This window comes from Theropithecus gelada, chromosome 6 (assembly GCF_003255815.1).
Source record: "Theropithecus gelada isolate Dixy chromosome 6, Tgel_1.0, whole genome shotgun sequence".
In the NCBI taxonomy this organism is placed as follows: domain Eukaryota; kingdom Metazoa; phylum Chordata; class Mammalia; order Primates; family Cercopithecidae; genus Theropithecus; species Theropithecus gelada.
This window is the reverse complement of record NC_037673.1, coordinates 173,536,526-173,561,761: the sequence shown is the minus strand read 5'-3', so window position 1 is coordinate 173,561,761 and position 25,236 is coordinate 173,536,526. Positions and strand designations below refer to the sequence as shown.

The window sequence follows — 25,236 nt, the reverse complement described above, 5'->3', positions numbered from 1 at the left end:
CAGTCTTAAGCCTTGAAGATCCAGATATTTCTGAGGAATCAGGTGTTATTGTAAACAGGGCTGACACTTGCTATTCAACCAGAAGGAAATTTATTGCAGCCCTTTCCGGTATGGAGGGTGTGGCCCCAGGCCAGGGGCTTTGCCTTATAGTTTATCCTCTGCCTCTGCTTTCCTGCCTTTATTTAGGCCTGGGCTGAGTCCTCCGCAGTGGCCAGCAACTGCCTTGGAAGACTGTATAACTTAGCCAACATGGACAGACTCACTCAGAAAGTGCTTTGGTTCCACTTCCTTTTTAAAAACCAATTCCTCAAACTGCCCTTCCTTCATGAGTGATGGGGCTTCCTGTGGAGGCAGACTGAAACTGACACCAGCCACTCCCAACAGGAGAGAAAGAGGCTTGGGCAGCCCTGTGGCTGCTGGGAGGAAACACACTACTCCCATGACGTGCATAGGTAGGGCTTAGCTCCACAGTATCCCTGCCCCCACTGCACCGGGTACTATCTCGGGCTGGCTTCTGCTCTCACCCCAAACAATCCTCCCTCCTGTTAGACTACAACTCCCCACAGCCAATAAAACAAAACACAGGGCAAGGGCCATATATGAGTAAAGTTAAACTTTACTTTACAGTAAATTTTTTTCTATATACAAAGAATTACAGTACATGTTTATGGGGACTCCTAACACAGGGCTCCCCTCTTTTTCACTAGGAGTTTCACTTACAGCTGACAATCTATGGGGGTGGGGGGGGGGGGGCAAAAAAACAATGATGGACCTTGGCTGATCCCCCCAACCCCTTTCTTAACAATATAGATAGATGTCTATCAGCTTGCCTCTTTGCCAAGACCTAGGAGGCGGCTCTGCCATGAGCTGCTGTGTGCTGCCCTCCCCACCTTCAGCACACTGATCTACACACACACAGGTAGCACCCACCTCGATGAGACCGCCTTGCTCTGGCCTGCCCCAACCCTGGAAGTTGAAAACACTAGAACCATTTATTTCTGCTTCTACTCTCTGTGCCCATCTCTTGTCCACAAAACTTTGCTTAACTTCCAGGACCTTACATCTGAAGCCCCACAATAACCTGGTGTTTTGAAGGTCATGGGAAAGCAGCTCTAGAGAAGGAACCACATAAGCAGAAACAGCGCATGTTAAACTCGAAACACTTCTTCCGAGGTTGTGGATTTCTAGTTTAATTATTTCCACTTCCTTAGAAAATATTACCCTTAATCTTCATAAGCAGTAGAGGTGCTTCCGTGAGTGGAAGAGGTAGAGAGGGGCAGAAGGGAGCTGAGGAAGACCCAACAACCAGAGCTCTCTAACCTGCTCCAGGCAGTGTGGACGGAGGCTATGGACAAGGTGGCCCCAGCCCTGAGAAACTCAATGGCCACCTTCACCTGGATACAGGATCTCTTCCACCTCTGGATTGCACTGGGCCACTCCAGGGTTGGGTGCAGGCTTCACTGAGGATCTTCCTTCTCCCCACTTTTAACAAAGCCTCAAAGCAACTTTTCTACATAAAATCTCCTCCCAAACAGGAACCCGGGTTTCTTGAGCTGCCAGTCCCTCAACCCTTGGCAGTGCTTATTTATACCGTGAAATTAGCACCATCATTACGTTTTTTGTGTGTGTACAAAACAATGGTCTATTCTTATTTCAATTTACACTATAGCAGCCTCTGGCCCTGTTGCACTGGCCCTAGGAAGCTCAGCTGAGAACTAACTGGTCATAGCCAATGACAGCCTCCCACAGCAGCTACCAAGCAGTGACCTGGAATGTCTACACATGGAACCGCTCAAATGAGACTCAGCAAAAAAGGGGCTGGAGGCAGCTCCTTCTCTGCCATGATCTCGGAGAGGCTGGGACACTGGGCTCCTCTAACCTGGCTGACAAACCCCAAGAGGATGACAGTATCATTTTTAAAACCTTAGGAAAATCTGCCTTATAGGAACTAAGGGTAAAACCTATCCAAGTTTCACACTGTCCTCATTACTCCCTATGGGGGAAGCTGCAAGGACCAAACCTTCTGCCATTCTGTTCTCAGGAGGCAACATTAGAATTACAACCTGGGAGTCCAGCTCCAGTGAGCAGACAGTGCCGAGCCTGGGAAGGATCAACAGGATGTTTCATGCCCTGACCATAGTGTGGGGTGAAGAATGTAAAGAATAAAATAACTATTTTCATCAATGCTAAAGATTTGGTTCAGAAGACGGTCAACACAGTGATTTAAGTCATCTCAAACTCAGTAACAGGGTAAAGCAGACGTTTAAAAATGAGGATGTGTCTGTATCAATGACAGCTATTTTGCTATTAGACTGGGTTGGCTCCAGCAAGAGAAGCAAATGAGGCTTTGAATGTAAATTTCAACATTTTTCATAATCTTTTTCTGACTTAGCAGGGCTAGGAAATGTATTGGCTTTCTAGCTACCTATGGAGCATTTCAACCTTTGCCTTGTCCCTGGAAAAGGCTTCCTGGGGAGCTGGCTCCAAGGCAAACACTCTTGAGATCTCAATTTCCAAGCACATACCCAAATACCATCCTGCATAAGGACCAGAAGTTTTCTAAGATGAAAGATTTCCTTTTCACTCCAATTCACATCCCCTTGGAAAAGGGGTCTTATTACAAGTTTCAGGAGACATCCCACAGGGCTGGCAAGGCCACTCCCTCCCCACCTTCATCCAAGAGTCACATTTCCTAACAGTTGTTCTGACTCTGCTTCTAATTGGATAGTGACTGCTTTCATGATTTTAACAATCTAGTATCAGATGCTGCTATTGGTGGGTCCAATAGATCAAATTTCTAGTTTCCAATGGTTTTCCAGTTTCCATTCAATGGCCCTTGAAGGAAGCCCAGATGTCCATCCATTCAGATGAAGAACTGCTCCCCAAAATGGCTCAGAAGCTGTTTTCCCAGGCAGGTCTGGAATGAAGCCTCCAGTGAATGGCGGAGAATGGAAAGAACCAAAACAAAACCACAAAGCAGCCAATCATGGCCCCTTTCCCTTACTCCCTCCTGTCCTGTGAGACATCTAGACTGCTGTCAAGTTGATTACCTACCAAAGCCTACTTTAGAGAAGCTACTTTAGGATCAAACTTCTCCACTGAAAATTTTTACATGGCCTGCACGCCCTCCCCCCCGCCCCACCCCAAATTCACAGTTTATTTCATGAAACAAAGAGCTACGGTAATTTAACACACAACATAGTGAAAGGAGACTCTGACAGTGCAGTGCAGATATCTTTTTCTGATCACAACTACAGATGACTGGAGAGAAAAGGGCACAGGACTGGCACCAAGCAAACCCTACTCATATGACCTAAAAGATTAGGGAAAGGGACCTACTAGCTGCAGTTATATACTTATTATTCTCACACATGATAAATACTTAATATAATGAACTTTAATGTTCTGGGTGAATTTCTTTAAAAATATCTTTTTCATGGTTTAAAATTCTTTTAAAAGAAAATAAGATGCTTTACGTTTTCTCTTCCTTTTGAACAAAGAGCTTTTCCTCTTTGATGATGTGGGAAGAGAGAGAGGATGAAAGGGGAGAACTAGGCAGGTGGAATTCACAGAGGAGATTCCGAGGTCTCAGTGAAATGCAGGGATAGGCCCCTAAACTCAGGACAGCCCTGCCCAGCCTCGTCCCTCTGCCTGAGTTCAAGTGTCTCAACCTCAGAGACAGACTTTGGGAAATAAAAGCAGATTCTGTTTTTAATCTTTAGATAAAGCGCAAATGCTTCTATAATAACTATTGTTCCCACTGTGGAATTGATGGGAGTAACCTCAATAAGAACTTGAGGAAATTGGGACCAAATACGGAATCCTGTTGAGAACGTGAGAGCCATAACTAAGAGATAATGGCCAGGAGACGTTAGGGCCAGGGGATGGCCTGCTGGCTAAGTTGGCAAAGCAGAGAGGTAAACATGTTGGTCTAAGGACAAAGGAGGGGTAGGTAAGTGGGAGGAAACTAGCCAAACAGTACTTACTGTTGGCAGTCTGTGAGCTGGGTGAATGGTAGGGCAGGGTAGCACCAACAGATTTCCCAGCCCTTGGGCCCCAGCTCAGGGCAGCAGTAACAGATAATCAGCAGTTATTAGGAGTCATCTCTTAGCCTGGACGTTGCTCTAAACATCACCTCTCACCAGTCTTCAGGGAAGGGTTCTGGCTTGCCTTTGAGCTAAGTCAGCAGGCAGGTGCTCTTCATACAGAGCACAGCAATTCTCAGGGAGGCGAAGAAGAGGACTCCCTCCACTCAGGAGGGAAAAGGATTGGGGAAAAGAAGTTTCCCATCAGGAGCTGGTACTCTTCCTGAAGCTGGTGTGTCTAGCTCAGAGCTTGCCAGAGATTCCCTATGTCCACTGCCCGAGGCTCTGAAATCTGAAAGCACCTGAGTGTTTTAGGGAAATAGGGATGGGGTGGATTCATGTACAAAGAGAAAAATAGGTAGAAACAAAAGCAAAGAAAGAGAAGCTTGCCAAATGCCTTCTTCCACTGCTGGAAATCTACATTCGCACAGAGCCCAACTCCCCCCGACCACCTGCTCCTCCAAGGAGTGATCTTCAGACTCTGCACAGCCCAGACAAACGCAGCAGCGGCTACCCCAGCCAACAGCCTCGCTTGGCCTCAATGCAGCACGCACCCATGCACATCCCAGCCAAGAGACACTTCCTCAACATAACCACTTCTGGTGCCACAAAGGACATTTCAAACTGAGTCTAAAACTCCAGAGCCCCTCAGCACTTCCTGTTACTTCCCGGTCAAAGGTTCCTGAAAGCCTTGGAATCCAGGCTCACAGGGATGAGGCCTGATTTACCTCTGTATCTCTCATCAGTGACTAGCACCCGGCCTAGAACACGTGAATGCTCAGGAAATCGCCACTGATTTGAAAGAACACCATTTTCTCCCGAGGGTTCCTAGCCCCTCAGTGGGGCTCTGTCTGGTTGGGGAAATCGCTTTGAGAGCCCCTATACCTTCCAACCTGACCAGCGGAATTGAATTCCATACTTGACTCCAGAGTGGACTTTTTATTTCACGATGACCATGTGGAAAAGTTGGGGGAAAGAGACCCAAGTTTGTCTGTCTCCTTGGTTGGGGCCCACTGGATTTTCAAACATGGTTCACACAACCATAAGCCCCCACTGGCTAATGTCACAAGAGTTCTGAGTGTTGGGATATGAGGAAAGAATAACAGTGGGAAAGTGTTGGGGGCAGATCTGGTTTTTCTTAAAGGGAGAAAGAAAGAAAAGATTTCCCCTCCCCAAATGGTACCCTGGGGGCATCTTGTTTGTTCATGTGACATTGATTGGTATTACTTCTGTTCTGATTCTGCACACTTGTGAGTGGAAGGAGCCTGGTTAAGAGCTGGAAGTGTATTTTGCTCTGGTTTGGGGTCTTGCCCTCTTCCAAGAGACCAGCAAGTCTGTGCCAATGTCTGTGTGCTCCCAGGAGACCAGCAAGACTGTGCCAGTGTCTGTCCAGCCACTATGGGCCAGAGCCCTGCCCGTGATGAGGCTTTTCCCAGGGCCCAGGGACTTTGCTCTGTGGTTACCAACTTCTTTTCTTCAGTGGGGAGGGAGGCTGGGGCCTTCCCGAGAGACCTAAAGGACTGCCCACTCCTGGCGGCAAGTGCAGGTAGTTGCTGGCCTCCGACCATCTGCTTCGCCTGCTTCACCAGGCCCGGGACTTGGCTAAGAGGCCCTGGGGTCTGCTCAGTCCCTGCAGGAGCTCTTCCTGAGGCCTGAGTTGTTGGCTCATATAAAAAAGCCTTGGCAGGAGGCTGAGAAAGAAGTCTGGCCTGGGTGAATGATTTAACAGCTTGCCAGGGGTCCTCTGAATGGGCTGCTACTTTCCCAGATGTCTGAAGAGGATCTGACACACTGCCTTTCTCAACAGCTCTCGGCATATGCCCCAGACCTTTGCTGGCAGGCCATGAACTCGACTCCAACACTGGCATCTTCTCATCAGCCTGTGGTGTGACCTCATGAGGTGAAGCTGCCCGCTCCTTCTGGCGAGGAGTTAGGTCTATGAGATCCATCACCAAAGCAGCTCTATTTTTTGACTGAGTATTCTGGTCCACAGGCCTCAGTGCTTTTTCTTTAGCTACAAGGGTCTGGACCACAGCTGACAGTACTTTCTCAGGAGGCGGGAGTCTCTGGGACAAAGAGGCATGGGGTTTGTCAGGGGGCCTGTCTGAAGTCTGGGGTTTGGGACTGCTGGTAATGAGCAGTCTGTCTGGCGGCGGAAGTCTCAGGCCAGTGGGAACTGGGGTTTTCTCCAGTGACTGGGGCCTTGGGCTGGCAGCACCTATGGATTTATCCAGCCTTGGGTCAGCCGTCCCCAGAGGTCTTTCCAGTGGTTGGGACCTGACTGAGGGTGAGGAGCTTGGGCTGGTCACTGGAGAGGGTTTGTCGCTTAGCTGGGGTCTTGGTCCTGCCACTGCTGGTTGCCTGTCCAGTGGCCTCTGGCTGGAAACCAAGGATTGGGATTTGGTCCCTGACCCAGCAAGGTCTCTGACCTTATCTAAAGGTTGGGACCTGGAGTCAGTTCTCTCAAGAGGTCTTTCAGGTAGCAGTGGCCTCTGACAAGTCCCTGCCAGAGCTTTTTTGGAGAGCGACAGCGTCTGGTTGGTGTCAGCAGGAGGTTTATCTGACATTTTGGGTGCCTGAGCAGCCATTCCTGTTGATTGCTCTGCCAGGTGAGTGCTTGGCCCTGGAGGCAGCGGTACTGGGGGAGGCACATACTCACGGATCTCCCCAGGTTCCAGAGGATTGGGCCCACAGGGGTCATGTTCAGTACAAGACAGACGCCCATCCAGTTTGGAAATGAAAAGCATCCCTTCTCGATGCTGCTTACAAAAGGAGCTGGGGCACATCTCACAGAAGGAGGCTGCTTCCTTCCCACAGATGTCACACTGATGCCACGGACATTCCCATTTCCCTGAAAACACAGAAGTAAAACAAAAGTTTAGGAAAAAAGAGATATATATCACATGGGCCATGGCTATGCTACAGTCCGAACATGTGGATGATGACCTTCCTTCACACTGCCCCTGGTTCAGAGAGCTTATGCCACTCACCAGCCACCTCTTGCCCCAGAATTCCAGCTTCTTTTTCTGCACAGAATACATAAAGTAACAGCGAATTATCAAATAGCAACTACTATCAACTAAATATACAAGCAGAGGAGTAAATCGGTATTTCTATGACTATTTCCAGCAAGGAGGTGGGGGGCAGGGACAACATAAAGTTTCTTTTACATGAAACTTAAGATACTACTTTCATATTTTTGCAATCTCCATTTGTACTATACAGCTTTGAAATAAGCAACTCAAAGAGAAATATCCTGGCTATTTAGATTCCTGCTTATTTGCTTATTAACAGTAATAGAAAAGATATAAAATTATGAAAAATGGAAGATTTACCTTTGTTCTAAGTCTTGAGACCAGCACAGCAGATTATATGTTGTTTACATGGAATCAGTAGAAAAGACCCAAAGCTGACCTAAGCTTTTATCTGCCTCCCCACATTTCATGAAACCTGAGTCTTGGACCAGGGACAGTGTTTCCACCTTCAAATCAACTACACCAGCTCCCACTCCTGGCACATAGGCAAGACTGGTTCGATCACAGCCTGTGCCAGTGACGACCCTGAGCAGTTGATTCTGAAACAATTCTACTTCCTGGCACTGACAGGTCAATGTGATGGCCTTGCCCTCATTCTATCTCAGTTTCTTTTACTTCATGACTCTGTCCAATATACACTGAAGGAAAGCCAATTTGGAGACAAATTCCTTTTACTTATACCCCAAAGTTCTTAACCTTCTGCAATTCTTGGAAGCAGGTCACTAGTAATGTATAATCTCCTCACCCTGGAACAGCTCCCTACTGGTTTCTCTTTTTTTGTCCATTAAAATAGACGGCATATCCAAATCCCTAAAATCCTCTAACCCTAAATCACTACTCAAAGGTTCTCAATTTCTTCAACTACAAATTTCCTGGGTACCACATCCACCTGAGCAGCTTTCTCATGTATTAACTGATACAATCACATCTCCTTTAGAGGAAAACAGTCTACTCTGCATGGGGGGAGACCACACTAGGCGTAGGGGAGCAAGGTAGAAAGTGCTAAAATGGTGGCAATCCATCTCTCAGTGACTAGAACCACCTAAAGGCTTTACTATGTCAATCTTTCTTTCTCTAGAAAGGCAACATGATTGAATAGTCTTGGAGTAAAAAACCCAGCTCTCAATCCAGCTCCTGGATCTATGTGTGAAATGTCACTTCACCTATCCTAATTCTGTTTCTTCACATGCACTATGGAAGAAAACCAACCATTATGGGTTGCTAGGGGGATGAAATAACATAAATGTAAGTAAAGGACTTGAAACACATCAAGTGCATTGCTGTTCCATTCTTCATAACTAAGAATTCTAAGCCTTTGTTTTCATTATTTCCAGAATGAGAAAATAGACCATAGCCCTCAAAATTATGCAAGGGAAGACCAAATGGCACTTTCTTCAAGGCTGATGCACATGGCATGAGACCCTGAGTATGATGGAGAGAATGGATTTTGGCACCAACCTGCTGGTCGCTTAGTCAGATTGAGACAGTCTGCATGGTAAACTTTTGGGCAGCCTGGCTTCTTGCAGGAGACGAGCTGGCCGGCATCACCACAACTAAAACACTCATCTTCCCGCTCCTTTGTGATTTCACCCTGGGTCCTGCGCTTCCCCTGTTGCTTCTTCTTGAATTTCTTTGACTTTTCTTCCGTGGCAATGGGTTGATTCTACAGGTCAGATATTGAACAGTCAGCATTCTGTCAACACATTAGTACCAATCTTAACCAGGTTAACTATCCTCTCTGAGCCTCATTCTCTTCTCTGGGAAAAGCAATTGTCATGAAGATAAAATGCAGGAAAGGTACCTGGTACATCACAGATACGTAGCAATAATTACCACTTTTGTATCAACTACTCCTGCCACCTGAACAAAACAGAAGACAAAAATCGTTGTGTTTTTGCTGATACATAAGGCTGGTGTTAAATGTCATGCCTTTTATAAGTTTTATTAACTAATTATTTTATGTTTCGAGACGGAGTCTTGGTCTGTTGCCTAGGCTGGAGTGCAATGGCGTGATCTCGGCTCACTGCAACCTCCGCCTGCTAGGTTCAAGCAATTCTCCTGCCTCAGCCTCCTGAGTAGCTGAGATTACAGGCGCCCGCTGCCACGCCTGGCTAATTTTTGTATTTTTAGTAGAGACTGGGTTTCAGCATGTTGGTCAGGCTGGTCTCGAACTCCTGACCTCATGACCCGTCCGCTTTGGCCTCCTAAAGTGCTAGGATTACAGGTGTGAGCCACCACACCTGGCCAAAGTTTCACTTTTATATTTGTCTACTTCCAAAACTAAAGAAGACTTCTGTGTGTGTGTAAACATGCCTATTTCTCGTTCATTCAACAAAGCATAACTGAACTTACTATGAGCAATGTGTTAAGACACAAAAAAGTTAATTCATGGTCCCTGCCGACAACAAGACTATGCATCAAGTCAAATTAGCTTCATGTGCACTACTCCTCGGAAGAGCCAGCAGATGTCCTCTCTTTGTTCCCTGCAGCCCACCCTTGGTCACCAAATCTTCTTATCACAATCTTCATTTTAACCCAGAAACATCTAGGACCAATCTGTAAGGCTTAATGGAGGTCCATCCTATTCTGACAGACCAGTGTCTACACTAAAAGCACACAGTGATCTCTCATTTCTCAGTTTCTGCTCTAGCATCTACCTCTCACTGACTCCTGTGAAATGCTATCCTATGCAGACATCGAGGACGCAGAAACTGACATCTGCAGTACACTTAACACCACTAAGTACGGATTAAACTCAGTTACTGTTTTAACTTATAGGAAACAAGTTAACAAACATCTCAAGGAACAATAACGTTAAACCAACCAAACTAAACAAAATCAAAATAAAACCCAATATAATATAGAGGTGATTCTCCTTATTTAACAAGATTTGAAAACGATCATTGAGTGCTCTTCATTTTCACACTATTGATCAAAATTATTTACTCTTTTCTGGCCGGCCGCAGTGGCTCACGCCTGTAATCCCAGTACTTTGGGAGGCTGAGGCAGGTGTATCACCTGAGGTCAGGAGTTTGAGACCAGCCTGGCCAACATGGTGAAACCCCGTCTCCACTAAAAATACAAACAATTAGCCAGGTGTGGTGGCAGGCACCTGTAATCCCAGCTACTCGGGAGGCTGAGGCAGGAGAATCACTTGAACCTGGGAGGTGGAGGTTACAGTGAGCTGAGATCACACCATTGCACTTCAGCCTGGGCAACAGAGTGAGACTCCGTCTCAAAAAAAAAATTATTTACTCTTTTCTTACTGGTAAGGCTTCTATGTTAATTTGCATTTTTCAGTTTTTAATGCTGAGCTTCACAATCAAAAAGGCATATGGAACATACTCAATTGAAGTCACTACATAGTTTATTTGCCATCAAAATTAAACCTCTATTTTCATGATGCTATTACTTATGATAGAGGAATCTTGAAGCATCCAGATGTTCATCTAGTATGTCCATCCATTATATAAAAAAATTAAGACAGTCACTAAAAATGATCAGCAAGGACTTAAAAAAAAAAAAAAATATGAGGGCCGGGCACGGTGGCTCATGCCTGTAATCCCAGCACTTTGGGAGGCTGAGGTGAGCAGATCACGAGTTTAGGAGATCGAGACCAACCTGGCTAACACGGTGAAACCCTGTCTCTACTAAAAATACAAAAAATTAGCCAGGAGTGGTGGCGGGCCCCTGTAGTCCCAGCTACTCGGGAGGCTGAGGCAGGAGAATGGCGTGAACCCGGGAGGTGGAGCTTGCAGTGAGCCGAGATCACGCCACTGCACTCCAGCCTGGGCGATAGAGCAAGACTCCATCTCAAAAAAAAAAAAATAAATAAAATAAATAAATAAATAAATAAATAAGAAAAGGAGACTACAGACATGGAAATGATACTTAACAGTTACAGAATTAGAATAGAATTCAATTATTCAGAAAGTACACAGTAAAAAAACAGGAAGACACAACAATGCTTATACTTTGTTATAATGGTGAGATTAAGAGTGCTACTTTTATCTATGATGTTACACTACATTTCTGCAGATTTTTTGGTATCTTCAGAAAGAGAAAAAGTGAGAGAAAGACAGGGACAGACACAGATAAACCGAGTCCATGTGGCTTATTAGGAGATGTGAGATCAAGACGAGGGAGGTAACTAACCTTCTTTATAAGGTCCTATTTCACAGCATTATTAGTTAGAAAAGTATCACCAATTAAAGTCAGATGGCGCAAAACACTTCAACAACATCCCCAAAAACCTCTTATGTAACTGAATTGATCAGCTGAATGCTTAGTGAATTGCAAGTGGCCCTATCAACACCTATTCAATGTCATTAATTATTATTTTTTTTTTTTGAGAAGGAGTCTTGCAGTGGTGTGATAGATCACTGCAATCTCTGCCTCCTGGGTTCAAGGGATTCTCCTGCCTCAGCCTCCTGAGTAGCTGGGACTACAGGCACATGCGACCACGGCCCAGCTAATTTTTCTATTCTTAGTAGAGATGGGGTTTCACCATGTTGGCCAGGCTGGTCTCGAACTCCTGACCTCAGGTGATCCGCCCACCTCGGCCTCCCAAAGTACTAGGATTACAGGCATGAGCCACCATGCCTGGTTCAATGTCATTAATTTAAAGGAAATTTCTTCTTAAAATGAAGACTGCCCTAACACTGTTAGGGAGGGAGGACCGCACCACTAATCCCAAAGCAGAAGTCTGGAAGGGTGGTACCTTTGGCCTTACACCCAAGAAGCCACTGCAGTTCGGGGCTCCACATTTGCAAACAGTCTTTCCATTCCCAAGACATTCTAGGTTGTAGTTGAAGGTAAGTTCAGTGCCTGCATAAGAGACCGTGAAAATATTAATATCTGTGGTTTTAATTACATTATTTCTGTATTAATTACAAAGGATACCAACTCCCAAGAGAACAGATTAATTTTAAAAATAATTTTTAAAAAGGATTTAGCTCTAATCCTATATTTTAATAAATTCTAATCTTATTAATAATCAGCTTATACAATTTAATAGAGAAAACTTAAATAACTTAACAAGTAATATTTAAGATAACTCTTCCTACAGAGGTGTTAATTACCTCAAGTTGTTTTTCATTTGTTTATTAACCATTCAGATTCAAAATATGTTAATTCATTACCAAAACAAACAAAAAACAACTTATCAATGTGTCAGGCCCTGGGAATAAAAGTATGAGGAAAACTTGTTTATCTGTTCTCAGGTGAACACATGTTACCTGGCAGCACTCTACAGAGGCATCTCAGTACAGAATAACACTAGAAATCTGTAGATTACAGACTGATTGTAGATCCAGTTATGTCACAGCCTTAGCAGGGTGATCTGAACCCTGAGCAGCCCATTTTAAAATGGAGAACTCTAACAAGCTTATTGAGACAATATGGCATAATGCACATAGCAGTTAATTTGTAAACTTTAAAAAAAGGTACTCAAATTAACAGACAAACTGTCTTCTTTCTGTCAAAGTCCATTACATCAAAATTGTGAGAGAAAATAAAATAAACATTCAAACTCAAAGCCCGTAACTAAAAGCCAGTTATGAGAGGCCTACCAAATCTAAGAATTTTATATAAATATGTAAAGAGGTTGCCTATCACAGGGGTAATAGTTTACAGTTAATGTATAAAGTAACCGCCATTCATATTAAAAATTGTCAACTCTTAAGATTTCCCTTTGCAGACTGACATGCCTTTTATCAGTGAGACTGATATACATAGTTTTTCATCTAATGTTAAATGAAATCATTATTTTCATTATTTCTTTATTCAAGTATATTCAAAATACCAAGCAGCTAACTTAGGGGTTGTGCTGTAGGAATAGCAGAATTATTCATGGTCTGATGAGAGGCTCATGCCACAAGGAGCGTGCAGGAACTGAGTGAGACTGACCAATGTAACAGGAGGGTCATGTTTCCCACCTCATGACTGAACTTAACTGGATTAAATCTTTGGTGGTTCAATTCATGCTGTTTTTTTTTTCCCCTTTTTTCTTTTTCTTTTTCTTTTTCTTTTTTTTTTTTTTTGAGACGGAGTCTCGCTCTGTCGCCCAGGCTGGAGTGCAGTGGTGAGATCCCGGCTCAATGCAGCCTCTGCCTCCTGGGTTCAAGCTATTCTCCTGCCTCAGCCTCCTGAGTAGCTGGGATTACAGGCGCCTGCCACCACGCCTGGCTAGTTTTTGTATTTTTAGTAGAGATGGAGTTTCACCATGTTGGCCACGCTGGTCTCAAACTCCTGATCTAAAGTGATCCTCCCACCTCGGCTTCCCAAAGTGTTGGGATTATAGGCGTTAGCCACTGTGCCCAGCCCCACACTGTTTTCTCTTTTTTTTTTTTTTTTGAGACGGAGTCTCGCTCTGTCTCCCGGGCTGGAGTTGCAGTGGCCGGATCTCAGCTCACTGCAAGCTCCGCCTCCCGGGTTCACGCCATTCTCCTGCCTCAGCCTCCCGAGTAGCTGGGACTACAGGCGCCGCCACCTCGCCCGGCTAGTTTTTTGTATTTTTTAGTAGAGACGGTGTTTCACCATGTTCACCAGGATGGCCTCGATCTCCTGACCTCGTGATCCACCCGTCTCGGCCTCCCAAAGTGCTGGGATTACAGGCTTGAGCCACCGCGCCCGGCCTGTTTTCTCTTAATAAAAGATTTATGAATAGGTAACTAAATTTTTGTAGATACGACGTGCTTATAATACAGCTCTACCTTATACATAGATAAAAGAAAGCAGGATACCTGCCGTAACTTGCTGCTCACCGACATATACTATGTAAGCATAATCACAGAGAGGCTAAATTAAATCGGAAAGTATAGTGCTCATAAAGTAAAACAGTGATACCATTCTAGAAAAGAGTCCAATATGCAGCAATCCTTGATGGATCTTCAGTTACTGAGCATGGCAAAGGACATGAGAGAAGAGATAAATAAGAGTAAGGATGGGACAACACATGGGAGACAGTAAGTTGCAGGTATGTGAAGGGCCCAGGAAGTCGAATGAAGGCCTCAGCTCCAACAGGCACTCCGCCTGTCACTTAGCACATCCTGTCACATTTTCCCCATCCTGAACCTATGCAGACTGAAAGCCAAGTGAGGAGAGGAACAAAGTCTGAGAATTTCAACACCAAGCTACCTGAGCTGATGAACACAGGAAAAAAAGAAGAGAAATTTGCGGCTAGACATGGCAGAGGAGGGCATTCCCATGGATATGAACTGCAGGTTCTAAGTAGAAGAATGGGACTATCAGCACTCAGCAGACATAGTAGAACTAAATCGTGACTGATTTATTATACAGGAATGATATTTATATTGATTTAATATAGAGGAAACTCTCCACCCCTGGGGTGATTAGAGAGAAAAAGGGAGAAAAGAATGAGAGAGGTGCGACATCCAAGGATAAAAGTAACATAGGTATAATACCACCTACTTTACAGCACTTTTGCAAGGCTTAAATGAAATAATACGCTTAGAATTGTATCTGGTATTCCATATCATTTACTGAATTACTCCGGTTACAAAGAAGAAATCTAAACAATATACTCTGAAGCCACCCATTCCAAAAATTTGAAATAAATCAGCAACTAAAAACCAATCTCAAATAAGCAGAGTGCAGTGCACAGTGATGCTCAAGTGTCCTTGGTGTCATCATGTAAAACATTACGAGAAACAAACACAAAACAGGGGAAAATAACTAGTGGCTCAAATTTTAAAATCTAAAAATTGTCACAACCTAAAAAGTCTAAAAGACTCCTGGGCAACACATTTAAATTGTAGAGAAAAAAATACACTGAGTGTGAGAAGTCCCATAGATTAAATTTAAAACACAGGCTGGGCGCGGTGGTTCACGCCTGTAATTCTAACACTTTGGGAGGCTGAGGTGGGCGGATCACTTGAGGTCAGGAGTCTCTACTAAAAAATACCAAAAAATAGCCGGGCATGGTGGTGGATGCCTATAATCCCAGCTACTTAAGAGGCTGAGGAAGGAGAATTGCTTGAACCCAGGAGGTGGAGGTCTCAGTGAGCCGAGATCATGCCACTGCACTCCAGCCTGCGCAACAGAGCGAGACTGTCTCAAAAAACAAACACACACAAAAACAGACTAAGATCTGAACAAACATCATTCTAATTCTTTTATCTTGATCAATGCTTCCTGAGGACAACAACAGTGACTGAGCAAGGGAGAACTACGGTCTTCCAGAACGTTCAAATGGGATTTCTGCTTCAATGGTAATCAGACTACACTATGGTATATTACAGACTACCTAGGCCAGTTGTATCCCAGTTTGAGTATAGGAGACTGATTTTAACTGTTTTGCTCATATCCTTGCAAAACTAAATTTGAAAATTCATATACTTTCTTGTACATTTCAAAATGTACATTTATACAAATTTTAATATTTAAAAGATCATGCAATTTGGAGGGTGTTACATGCATAGGTATATAGTTCAAAATAATTGTATCAAAACCTTGAAGCTATAGATTAAGATCCTTTAATTTATGGAAAATACCTACCACATAACTTTACTGTCAAATCACTCAGCCATACCAGATTTACTTTCGATTCAAATAAACTTCTTACTATTTGTCCTGGTTACAACCATCTCGCTACCCCGTTAGAGAGACAAGTACCCAGGTGAGCCATGACAGAGCAGTAAATTCTCCAAAGGTCCTGTTCTTTGACATCCTAGAGGTTGAGGGTTTTTTGTCGTTTTGCGTGTGTGTTTTTAAGAGTCAGAGGTTTCACTATACTACCCAGGCTGCTTCTCAAACTCCTGAACTCAAGCGATTTCTGGCCTCGGCCTCCTGAATAACTGAGACTACAGGCATACACCACCACACCCAGTGGCTTATTTTTAAAATAGCCTTGGGTCCATAAACCATAAGATATGGAAGAGTGAGAGATTAATCTTTGGTTTATAAAGTAGAAGAGCAACTGTGAAAGGAAAGGTGAGAAAGGAGACTGAAGAGCTAGTAGTTTCTAAAGCAAATCTATTAGTGGTAAGTTCATATGAATGTCAAAATTTGTCCCATTAAAACCATCCATGTTCTGAAGACATTGTGCTAAATGAAATGAGCCAAGTCAAGCAAGGTTGCTCATGCCTGTAATCCCAGCACTTTGGGAGGCTGAGGCAGGAAGATCACTTGAGCCCAGGATTTCCAGACCAGCCATGGCAACATAGCGAGACTCTGTCTCCACCAAAAAAAATAAAAATAAAACTGGGAACGGGGACATGTGCCTACAGTCCTAGCTACGCAGGAGGTTGAGGCAGCAAGATTGCTTGAGCCCAGTTCGAGGCTGCAGTGAACTGTGATGGTGCCATTGTACTACTGCAGCCTGGGCAACAGAGCAAGGCTCTGTCCCCTAAACAATAAAAATGAATCAATGAATGAATGAAATGAGCTGGTCACAAGAGGACAAATATTGTCCATTTATATGAAGTACATATAGTAGTCAAATTCAGAGACAGAAAGTAGAATGGCAGTTGCCAGGGGCTGTGAAGAAAAACAATGGGGACTTAGTGTTTAGTGAGTATAAAGTTTTAGCAGGGGAAGATGAAAAGAGTTCTGGAGATGGATGGTGGTGATGGTTGCATAAAAATGTAAATGAACTTAATTCCAGAGAATGGTACACATAAAAATGTTTAAAATTATAATCTGAGGAAGCTGTTTGTAAAAAACAAAAGCCCTGAAATTCAGATGTCAGCTGCAGAATCCTGAAATGATTCTTACCTGCTTTAATGTCACTTAGCGCAAAAAGGCCTACACGGGTATCTCCGTTCACAGACCACTTCTGTGTCTCACAGTTGGGCTGGCAGCAATGATTCATGAACCGAGCATAGTTTCCTTTGGGACCAGCATCAATGATTCGGTCCTAGAATTCCAAAAGAAGCTACACATCAGACTTCCTGAGACCTCTGCTACGGATTAAAATTGGACTATTCTAATAAGCTGGAGTTCCTATTTGTAAAGATTGAACCTCTCAGAGAAAAGATCTCAAAGACCTTTGGTTCTCAAAGTGTGATCTCTGGACCAGCACCGTCACCATTCGGCAATTTGTTAGACATTCAAATTCTTGGGTTGTGCTTCAAATACACTAAAGCAGAGACTCTGGGGCGTAGCATTCTGTGTTATATATAACAAGGCCGCCAGAGGTTTCTGACTATACTGAAGTTTGAGGACCACTGCCCTGCAAACAGCAGCTTGTTCCACTTTCTATTTAGGTAGTTTCAATCCAGATGCACATTAGAAATCACCTAAGAAGATTTAAATACTAATGCAGAGTTCCAATTCCAAAGTAAGGTCAGAATATCTGGAGGTGAGGATCTCACAAATCCTAAGCGCACAATTAGAAATGTTTACAAAGGTAAATACCAAGAAAGGGTTTTATTATAAAAACTAAGGCCAGGTGCGGTGGCTCATGCCTGTAATCCCAGCACTTTGGGAGGCCGAGGCAGGTGGATCACGTGAGGTCAGGAGCTTGAGACCAGCCTGGCCAACACAGTGAAACTCTGTCTCTACTAAAAATAAAAAAAGTAGCCAGGCGGGGTGGTGGGTGCCTGTAGTCCCAACTACTTGGGAGGATGAGGCATGAGAATCGCTTGAACTCAGGAGGCAGAGGTTGCAGTGAGCCGAGATCACGCCACTGTACTCCAGTTTGGGTGACAGAACGAGACTGTCTCAAAAGAATAAAAAAAAAAGTACATGTTCTTATCAGTGAAATAGTTAAATATTTAACAAATAATTTTCTCAATCTGTAAAATAAAATAAAAAAGAATTATGTACTTTTCTGAGTTCAAACTTGTAATCCTGTAGAATACTCAAAGATATAAGCTCCAATTTTCATTAAGTTGTTCAAAAACAATGCTAAAAACAGCTGTATTGCCTCTGGCCATGAATACCCAGAAAATGAGCACTCTTACCTACTCCAGAACCCCAATCCAGCAATCCCAGTGGGTATGGGAGAAGATCCTGCCTTGGGAACTGTGTTACATGCCTACAAATACTATGGCTGGGACAACACAAATTTTACAATCTTGTAACAGTGAAAACAGCACTTCCCATTACTTACTTTGTCTAGGGTGAGCATATAGAAATTAGTGATATCGTGTTCTTGAGCATAGCGAATTCGAGCTCTGCATTCTTCTTCATCTATAAGCTCACCCACATACTCATTCACAAATTCACCCTAGAACAAGAAACATCTCCTGACTTAATGGCAAAAAGGACACTGGTATCCAAATTTATACATTTTTTAAAAAATTAATGAAAACATCAGATTCTACAAAGCAGATTACATGAGTATAATTTTATGCAATATAATTACTTTACGATTCCCAACTATTTGATAATGAGAAACACCTCTTTACTCCCACCACTGTCACCAGCACAAAGATTAGAATACACTGGATACTAAAGATCCTCCAGAATGGAAGATTAGTAAGTAAACTAGAGCTTCCTTATAAAGAGATGGATGACCAATCTCTACCTGTCCCAGAGCCTGAGAATTGGTTTCCCTGAATAAACTATGTTCATCTTCCTTGGCGCTTGCTCTGCTCCACATTTCAAAGGACCATCCTCCCTATTCATTATACTATAGTAACTCTGGCTTTCACACGTGTTCACTCCTAACCTGCAGGGCTTTAATGGTAACCTTGCCTGAGTCAATAGCTACTTATATTTCAAGTCTCAATTTAAAATAGCCTCAGAAGCCAAGAGTGATGGCTCACGCCTATAATCCCAACGCTTTGGGAGGATCTGTTGAGCCCAGGAGTTTGAGACCAGCCTGGGCAACATGGTGAGACCTCGCCTCCACAAAAAATACAAAAATTAGCAAGGTGTGGTGATGCGAGTCTGTAGTCCCCGCTACTCAGGAGGCTGAGATGGGAGGATCACTTGAGCCTGCAAAGTGGAGGTTGCAGTGAGCGGAGATGGCACCAGTATGCTCCAGTCTGAGCAACAGAGTGAGACCCTCTCTCAAAAAATAAATAAAATATCATCAGAGACAAACTAGTTTCAGTTCCTTCGTCACATGTCTCTAGAGCCCTTTATACTTCCATACTGGGAGGTGATTTGTTCAATATTTCTCTCCCTCCAGAATGTAAACTTTACGAAGGCATGGGTCATATCTCTCGTCTTGGTTAGTGCATCCCCAGCACAATACCTGGCACATACAGTAAATATAAAAATAACTACTTGGTAAATGACTGAATGCCAACCCATACTATGCTACATTTCCTAGAAACCAATAAAATTCTTCAGAAAATATAAGCAGAATAAGGCTTATTAAAAAAAAAAAAAAAAAAAAAAGACTATACAATCTTATTTGTTAGAAACTTCAAGATCCTGCCAAGTTTTAAGTTGAAGACATTACTGCATTTTCATTCAATAAGGCTTAACCTTCTTATCCTTCATGTTTCATGAAGCCAGATTTTTCCTCACTAAAAATATTTTATTAGTAGGTGGATCAATGTCTCTGTATCATGTGCTCACTGTCATCTCTTAATTACTGGTTGTAGGATATTCACAAAAAAGCAAACAAAGCCATAGCATCTCTATGAATGTCCCATTTTTTCCATCCTCCTACACAGTAACCATGATCAATAAAAAGGACTTAGGAGATCAAAACCATTCATTTGTGAGCCTCTAAACTGTGGAAGGATATGGCAAAACACAACAATAAGGTTAATTGTTAACTGTGTTATCTTCCTCTATGATGAATTTTATAATGTCAAGAATTAATGACATCAACCAACTGCAAAGAGGAGAAAATATCTGGCAATTTAGCTTTTTCTAACCTTTTTAATATCTGTTTTTGTCCGTAGACCCCAACCCCGCTGTAACGTGCGGAAAATTTCAACCTCTGGATATTGGCGCTTGGAAAAGCACTGGTTTTGACAGCGCCCTCCGGCAGGACATACTGTGGGGTGGCACTCATAGAGCAGCATGCGGTTGATGCATTCAGAGTCTATCCCACAGGGGTTCTCATCAGTAGCTTTACAGTTGCAACGGGGTATTTCAGATAAGTCTGCAGTGAAGATCTGTACCCTGCCAATAGGACGGTTCACCTGGAAAAGTAGCACAAAGTACACTGCATAAAACAAGTCAGCATAAGACAATTAAGACCCTGAAAAAGGCAAACTTTTTTTCCTTGAAGTTGCAGCCACATTTCCCATGACTTTGAACTATCAATACTTGGACAGTTTGATATAAAAAACAGAGCCTCACTTGACATACAAAGTATGAACTCCACAAGAATTGCTTGAACCCAGGAGGCGGAGGTTGCAGTGAGACAAGATTGCACCACTGCACTCCAGCCTGGCCGACATGTCGAGACTCCATCTCAAAAAAAAAAAAAAAAAATTACGAGCCGGGAGCAGTGGCTCATGCCTGTAATCTCAGCACTTTGGGAGGCCAAGATGGGCGGATCATGGGGTCAGGAGATCAAGACCATCCTGGCTAACACGGTGAAACCCCATCTCTACTAAAAATACAAAAAATGAGCCGGGCATGGTGGCGGGCACCTGCAGTCCCAGCTACTTGGGAGGCTGAGGCAGGAGAATGGTATAAGTAAACCCAGGAGGTGGAGCCTACAGTGAGCCTAGATTGTGCCATTGCACTCCAGCCTGGGTAACAAGAGCAAGACTCGGTCTCAAAAAATAAATAAATAAACTAGGTTTCTGCTCTTGCCACCTGGTGGTGCCACATTTGCTGCTACAAAAAAATAGGCATTATTCTTCCTTCCTTTTTTTGAGAGGGAGTCTAGCTCTGTCACCCAGGCTGGAGTGCAGTGGCGGGATCTTGGCTCACTGCAACCTCTGCCTCCCCGGTTCAAGCGATTCTCCTGCCTCAGCCTCCCAAGTAGCTGGGACTACAGGCACGCACCACCAAGTCCGGCTAATTTTTGTATTTTTAGGAAAGATGGAGTTTCACTATGTTGGCCAGGCTGGTCTCGATCTCCTAACCTTGTGATCTCCTGACCTCAGGTGATCTGCCTGCCTCGGTCTCCGAAAGTGCTGGGATTACATGCCTGAGCCACCACGCCGGGCAAAAGCACTATTCTTAAGTGGCAAATTAATGGCATGAAATCATCTGTGCGTAATTTGAGTTCCTCTATGCCTCCTGCATCAGCCTCACAAGTAGCTGGGACTACAGGCAGGTATCACCACATCCTGCTTATAATTTAAAATCTTTTAAAAGGACTATAGCAATGTCACTCATGGATTAATTTAGAAGCAGTGCTGGTGCTCAAAAATATAGTGAAAGTCTGGTAAGGTACAACATGAAGGTCAAACAGTTATTGTAATACCAAAGTCATTAATGTAGAGGTTTTAACAAATACTAGCAATAATAAGGAAAGACAACAGATGTTCTAATACAATAATGGATTTGTGCATGAGAATGTATCTCCCCTCATTTCATATTATTTCAGTGGAAACAGTCAAATTTAGTCTTCTGAGACACAAACCACACAAAAAATTGGACTGTTCAGGAACTGTGTGATTTTGAATAAATTACTTGCAAGACTATTGTGAGAATAAGAAATATATGTATAGTACAGCACCTAGCTGCCTCTGAAACATGGTAGACATATTAAATTCTTCCTTTCTTATATAATGTCCTTATGATTGTTTCTCTCATATCAAATATTCTAGATTACTCATTCCAGTCCACCTAAAATCACTTTTTTTTTTTTGAGACGGAATCTTGCTCTGTCCCCTGGGCTGGAGTGCAGTGGCGCGATCTCAGCTCACTGCAAGCTCTGCCTCCTGGGTTCATGCCATTCTTCTGCCTCAGCCTCCCGAGTAGCTGGGACTACAGGCGCCCGCTACCACACCTGGCTAATTTTTTGTATTTTCAGTAGAGACGGGGTTTCACCTTCTTAGCCAGGATGGTCTTGATCTCCTGACCTCGTGATCCGCCTGCCTCGGCCTCCCAAAGTGCTGGGATTACAGGCGTGAGCCACTGGGCCCGGCCTAAAATCACTATTACTTAAAAGTTATTTCTATCCTCTAAATTTTCAAATGCTTTCATTTCTTGCATTTTATTATTTGCCTGCTTCCCTTTAATATTATAAAATCTACAATCTGGATATATACTGTCATCAAACCATTTTTCTATCAAAATTTAACAGGAGGAGGCCAGGTGCAGTGGCTCACATCTGTAATCCCAGCACTTTCGGAGGCAGAGACTGGAGGATTTTTTGAGCCTAGAAGTTCAAGACCAGCCCGGGCAACACAATGAAACCCTATGTCTACAAAAAATTTTTAAAGCTTAGCCGGGCATGGTGTCAAGTGCTTGAGGTCCCAGCTACTCAGGAAACTATAGTGGGAGGATCACGTAGGCCTGCAAGACACTCCAGTCTGGGTGACGAGCAAGATGCTGTCAGTGGGGAAAAACGATGTAGGTCTCACTGCCAGATCGGTTCCTAGATTCATCAAATACTGGTTGAGGTTTGGAAACTTCTTGTTAACGGAGAAATACCCTCAACATATGCAACTGGAAGCCATAAGGCATAAGGCTTACAATATCTAAGGCAAATTCTAAGGGGATAGACAACAGCTAATCTCAGTCACCCAAGACTACAACACCTGAATAGGGCATTTGAACATTCACTTCTGATTCAAAGTATTTTTACCTGAACTATATATTTCTCTCTACAAATACATGTTTTTGTTTTGAGACAGGGTCTTACTCTGTCCCCCAGACTGGAGTGCAGTAGCACAATCACAGCTTGCTGCAGTGTTGACTTTCTAGGCTCAGGTGATTCTCCCACCTCAGCCTCCCAGGTAGCTGGGACAACAGGCACCCAGAAATTTTTTTTTTTTTTTTTTTTTTTTGAGACGGAGTCTCGCTCTGTCACCCAGGCTGGAGTGCAGTGGCCGGATCTCAGCTCACTGCAAGCTCCGCCTCCCGGGTTCACGCCATTCTCCTGCCTCAGCCTCCCGAGTAGCTGGGACTACAGGCGCTGCCACCTCGCCCGGCTAAGTTTTTGTATTTTTAGTAGAGGTGGGGTTTCACTGTGTTAGCCAGGATGGTCTCGATCTCCTGATCTCGTGATCCGCCCGTCTCGGCCTCCCAAAGTGCTGGGATTACAGGCTTGAGCCACCGCGCCCGGCCCCAGAATTTTTTTTTTTTTTTTTTTTTTTTTTGTAATTTTTGTAGAGACTGGGTTTTGCTCTGTTGCCCAGGCTGGAAAATATATGTTTCAATCATTGTTTATCAACTGCTCTAACCTGTTATTAATCCAAAAATAAGTTTCATACTTATCATATCATAAACCAAAAGCAAACCAACAAAAGAAATCCCACATGGTTAAGAACAAAGACATGGATATGTAATTCTAAGTACATCTCACTATAGATCAGGAGTTAAGTAACTTTTTCTGTAAAGGGTCAGAAAGTAAATACTTTAGGCTTTGCAGGCCATATATCTCCATATGTAGCTCGACTCTGCCACTGTAATATAAAAGAAGCCATATGTAATATGTGAATGAAAAAGCATGCCTGTATTCCAATAAAATTTTCTGGATACTGATTGAAAGTTGAATTTCGGCCGGGCGCGGTGGCTCAAGCCTGTAATCCCAGCACTTTGGGAGGCCGAGACGGGCGGATCACGAGGTCAGGAGATCGAGACCATCCTGGCTAACACAGTGAAACCCCGTCTCTACTAAAAATACAAAAAACTAGCCGGGCGAGGTGGCGGGCGCCTGTAGTCCCAGCTAATGTAGTCCCAGCTACTCGGGAGGCTGAGGCAGGAGAATGGCGCAAACCCGGGAGGCAGAGCTTTCAGTGAGCTGAGATCCGGCCACTGCACTCCAGCCCGGGCTACAGAGCAAGACTCCGTCTCAAAAAAAAAAAAAAAAGAAAAAGAAAGTTGAATTTCATATAATCTTTATGTGTCACAAAACCTCTTTTCTGCCAACCACTGAAAAATGTAAAAACAACCTGTAGCTCAAGAGTATTACAAGAATAGGCAGTAGACCAGATTTGCCCATGAACCGTAGTTTGCCAATGCTTGCTCTAGATCCTTTTCCTGGAAATGTTTATTTAAAAAAAAAAGGGGGGGGGGGGAGGGAAGAAGTTGGCCTTTAAATTCTTGATGAGATCACTCACAGGAAACTGCTGTCTCAATAGCTCAATATGGTTGATATGGTAACTCTAAAATGCCTACCTTGCTGTTATCTGACTCTTAGGACTATGTGAATAGAATTATTTTCCATTTCTGAGGCCTAAAAACTATGTTCTGAGATTATATGTCACATACATTGTGAGACTCATTTAGATCCAATTATAGGTTTTGAAATTCTTAATTTCAAAAGTTGTAATTATTTGTAAGGAATAATAGTTTATGACTTTTTTCGTTCTTTGTTCTTTTTTTAATCTAATCTCGGTATGGATATTTTATGACATTTAAAGTAATAATCGAAAGGCCAGTAATAATAATCTTTTTTTAATCTAATCTCGGTATGGATATTTTATGACATTTAAAGTAATAATCGAAAGGCCAGGAGTGACAGCTCATGCCTATAATCCCAATAATTTGGGAGGCCAACGTGGGAAGATAACCTGAGGCCAGGATATCGGCCTAGGCAACATAGTGAGATCCTCATCTCTAATAAAGAAAAAAAAAAAAATTGGGCCAGGCACGGTGGCTCACGCCTGTAATCCCAGCACTTTGGGAGGTCGAGGCAGGCGGATCACCTGAGGTCAGGAGTTCAAGAGCAGCCTGGCTAACATGGTGAGACCCCATCTCTACTAAAAACACAAAAATTAGCCGGGTTTGGTGGCACACGCCTGTAGTCCCAGCTACTTGGGAGGCTGAGGCAGGAAAATGGGTTGAACCCAGGAGATGGAGGTTCAGTGAGCTAAGATCATGTTACTGCACCCCAGCCTGGGCAACACAGCAAGACTCTGTCTCAGGGAAGAAAAAAATTGAAAGAAAAAAAAAAAAAAAGCCCTCAGAAGCAGTGTTTATGACTTTTATCCCTTTTTAGAGGTCTTCCAAAGTTTGAAAATCAAACATTCTTATTTAAAAGAATAAAATTCAGGCCAAGTGTGGTAGCTCACACCTGTAATCGCACCTCTTTGGGAGGCTGAGGTGGGTGGATTGCT

The 25,236-nt window shown here is 43.5% G+C and overlaps 1 protein-coding gene across 4 annotated transcripts in view; it reads right to left on the bottom strand.

Annotated features, from left to right (window-relative positions):
- Positions 1 to 598: 598 nt before the first annotated feature.
- NSD1 (nuclear receptor binding SET domain protein 1) overlaps positions 599 to 25,236 on the bottom strand; it is a 176,466-nt gene continuing 151,828 nt past the window's right edge. For all 4 annotated transcript variants that reach the window (XM_025387635.1, XM_025387633.1, XM_025387634.1 and 1 more), the window contains 6 exons: positions 19,921 to 20,190; positions 18,195 to 18,311; positions 16,856 to 16,997; positions 11,841 to 11,947; positions 8,579 to 8,783; positions 599 to 6,936 (listed from right to left, as the gene is read on the bottom strand). In XM_025387635.1, the coding sequence (XP_025243420.1) occupies positions 5,309 to 6,936; positions 8,579 to 8,783; positions 11,841 to 11,947; positions 16,856 to 16,997; positions 18,195 to 18,311; positions 19,921 to 20,190 (2,469 nt within the window). In that variant the 3' untranslated portion in view covers positions 599 to 5,308. The remainder of the gene's footprint in view (positions 6,937 to 8,578; positions 8,784 to 11,840; positions 11,948 to 16,855; positions 16,998 to 18,194; positions 18,312 to 19,920; positions 20,191 to 25,236) is intronic.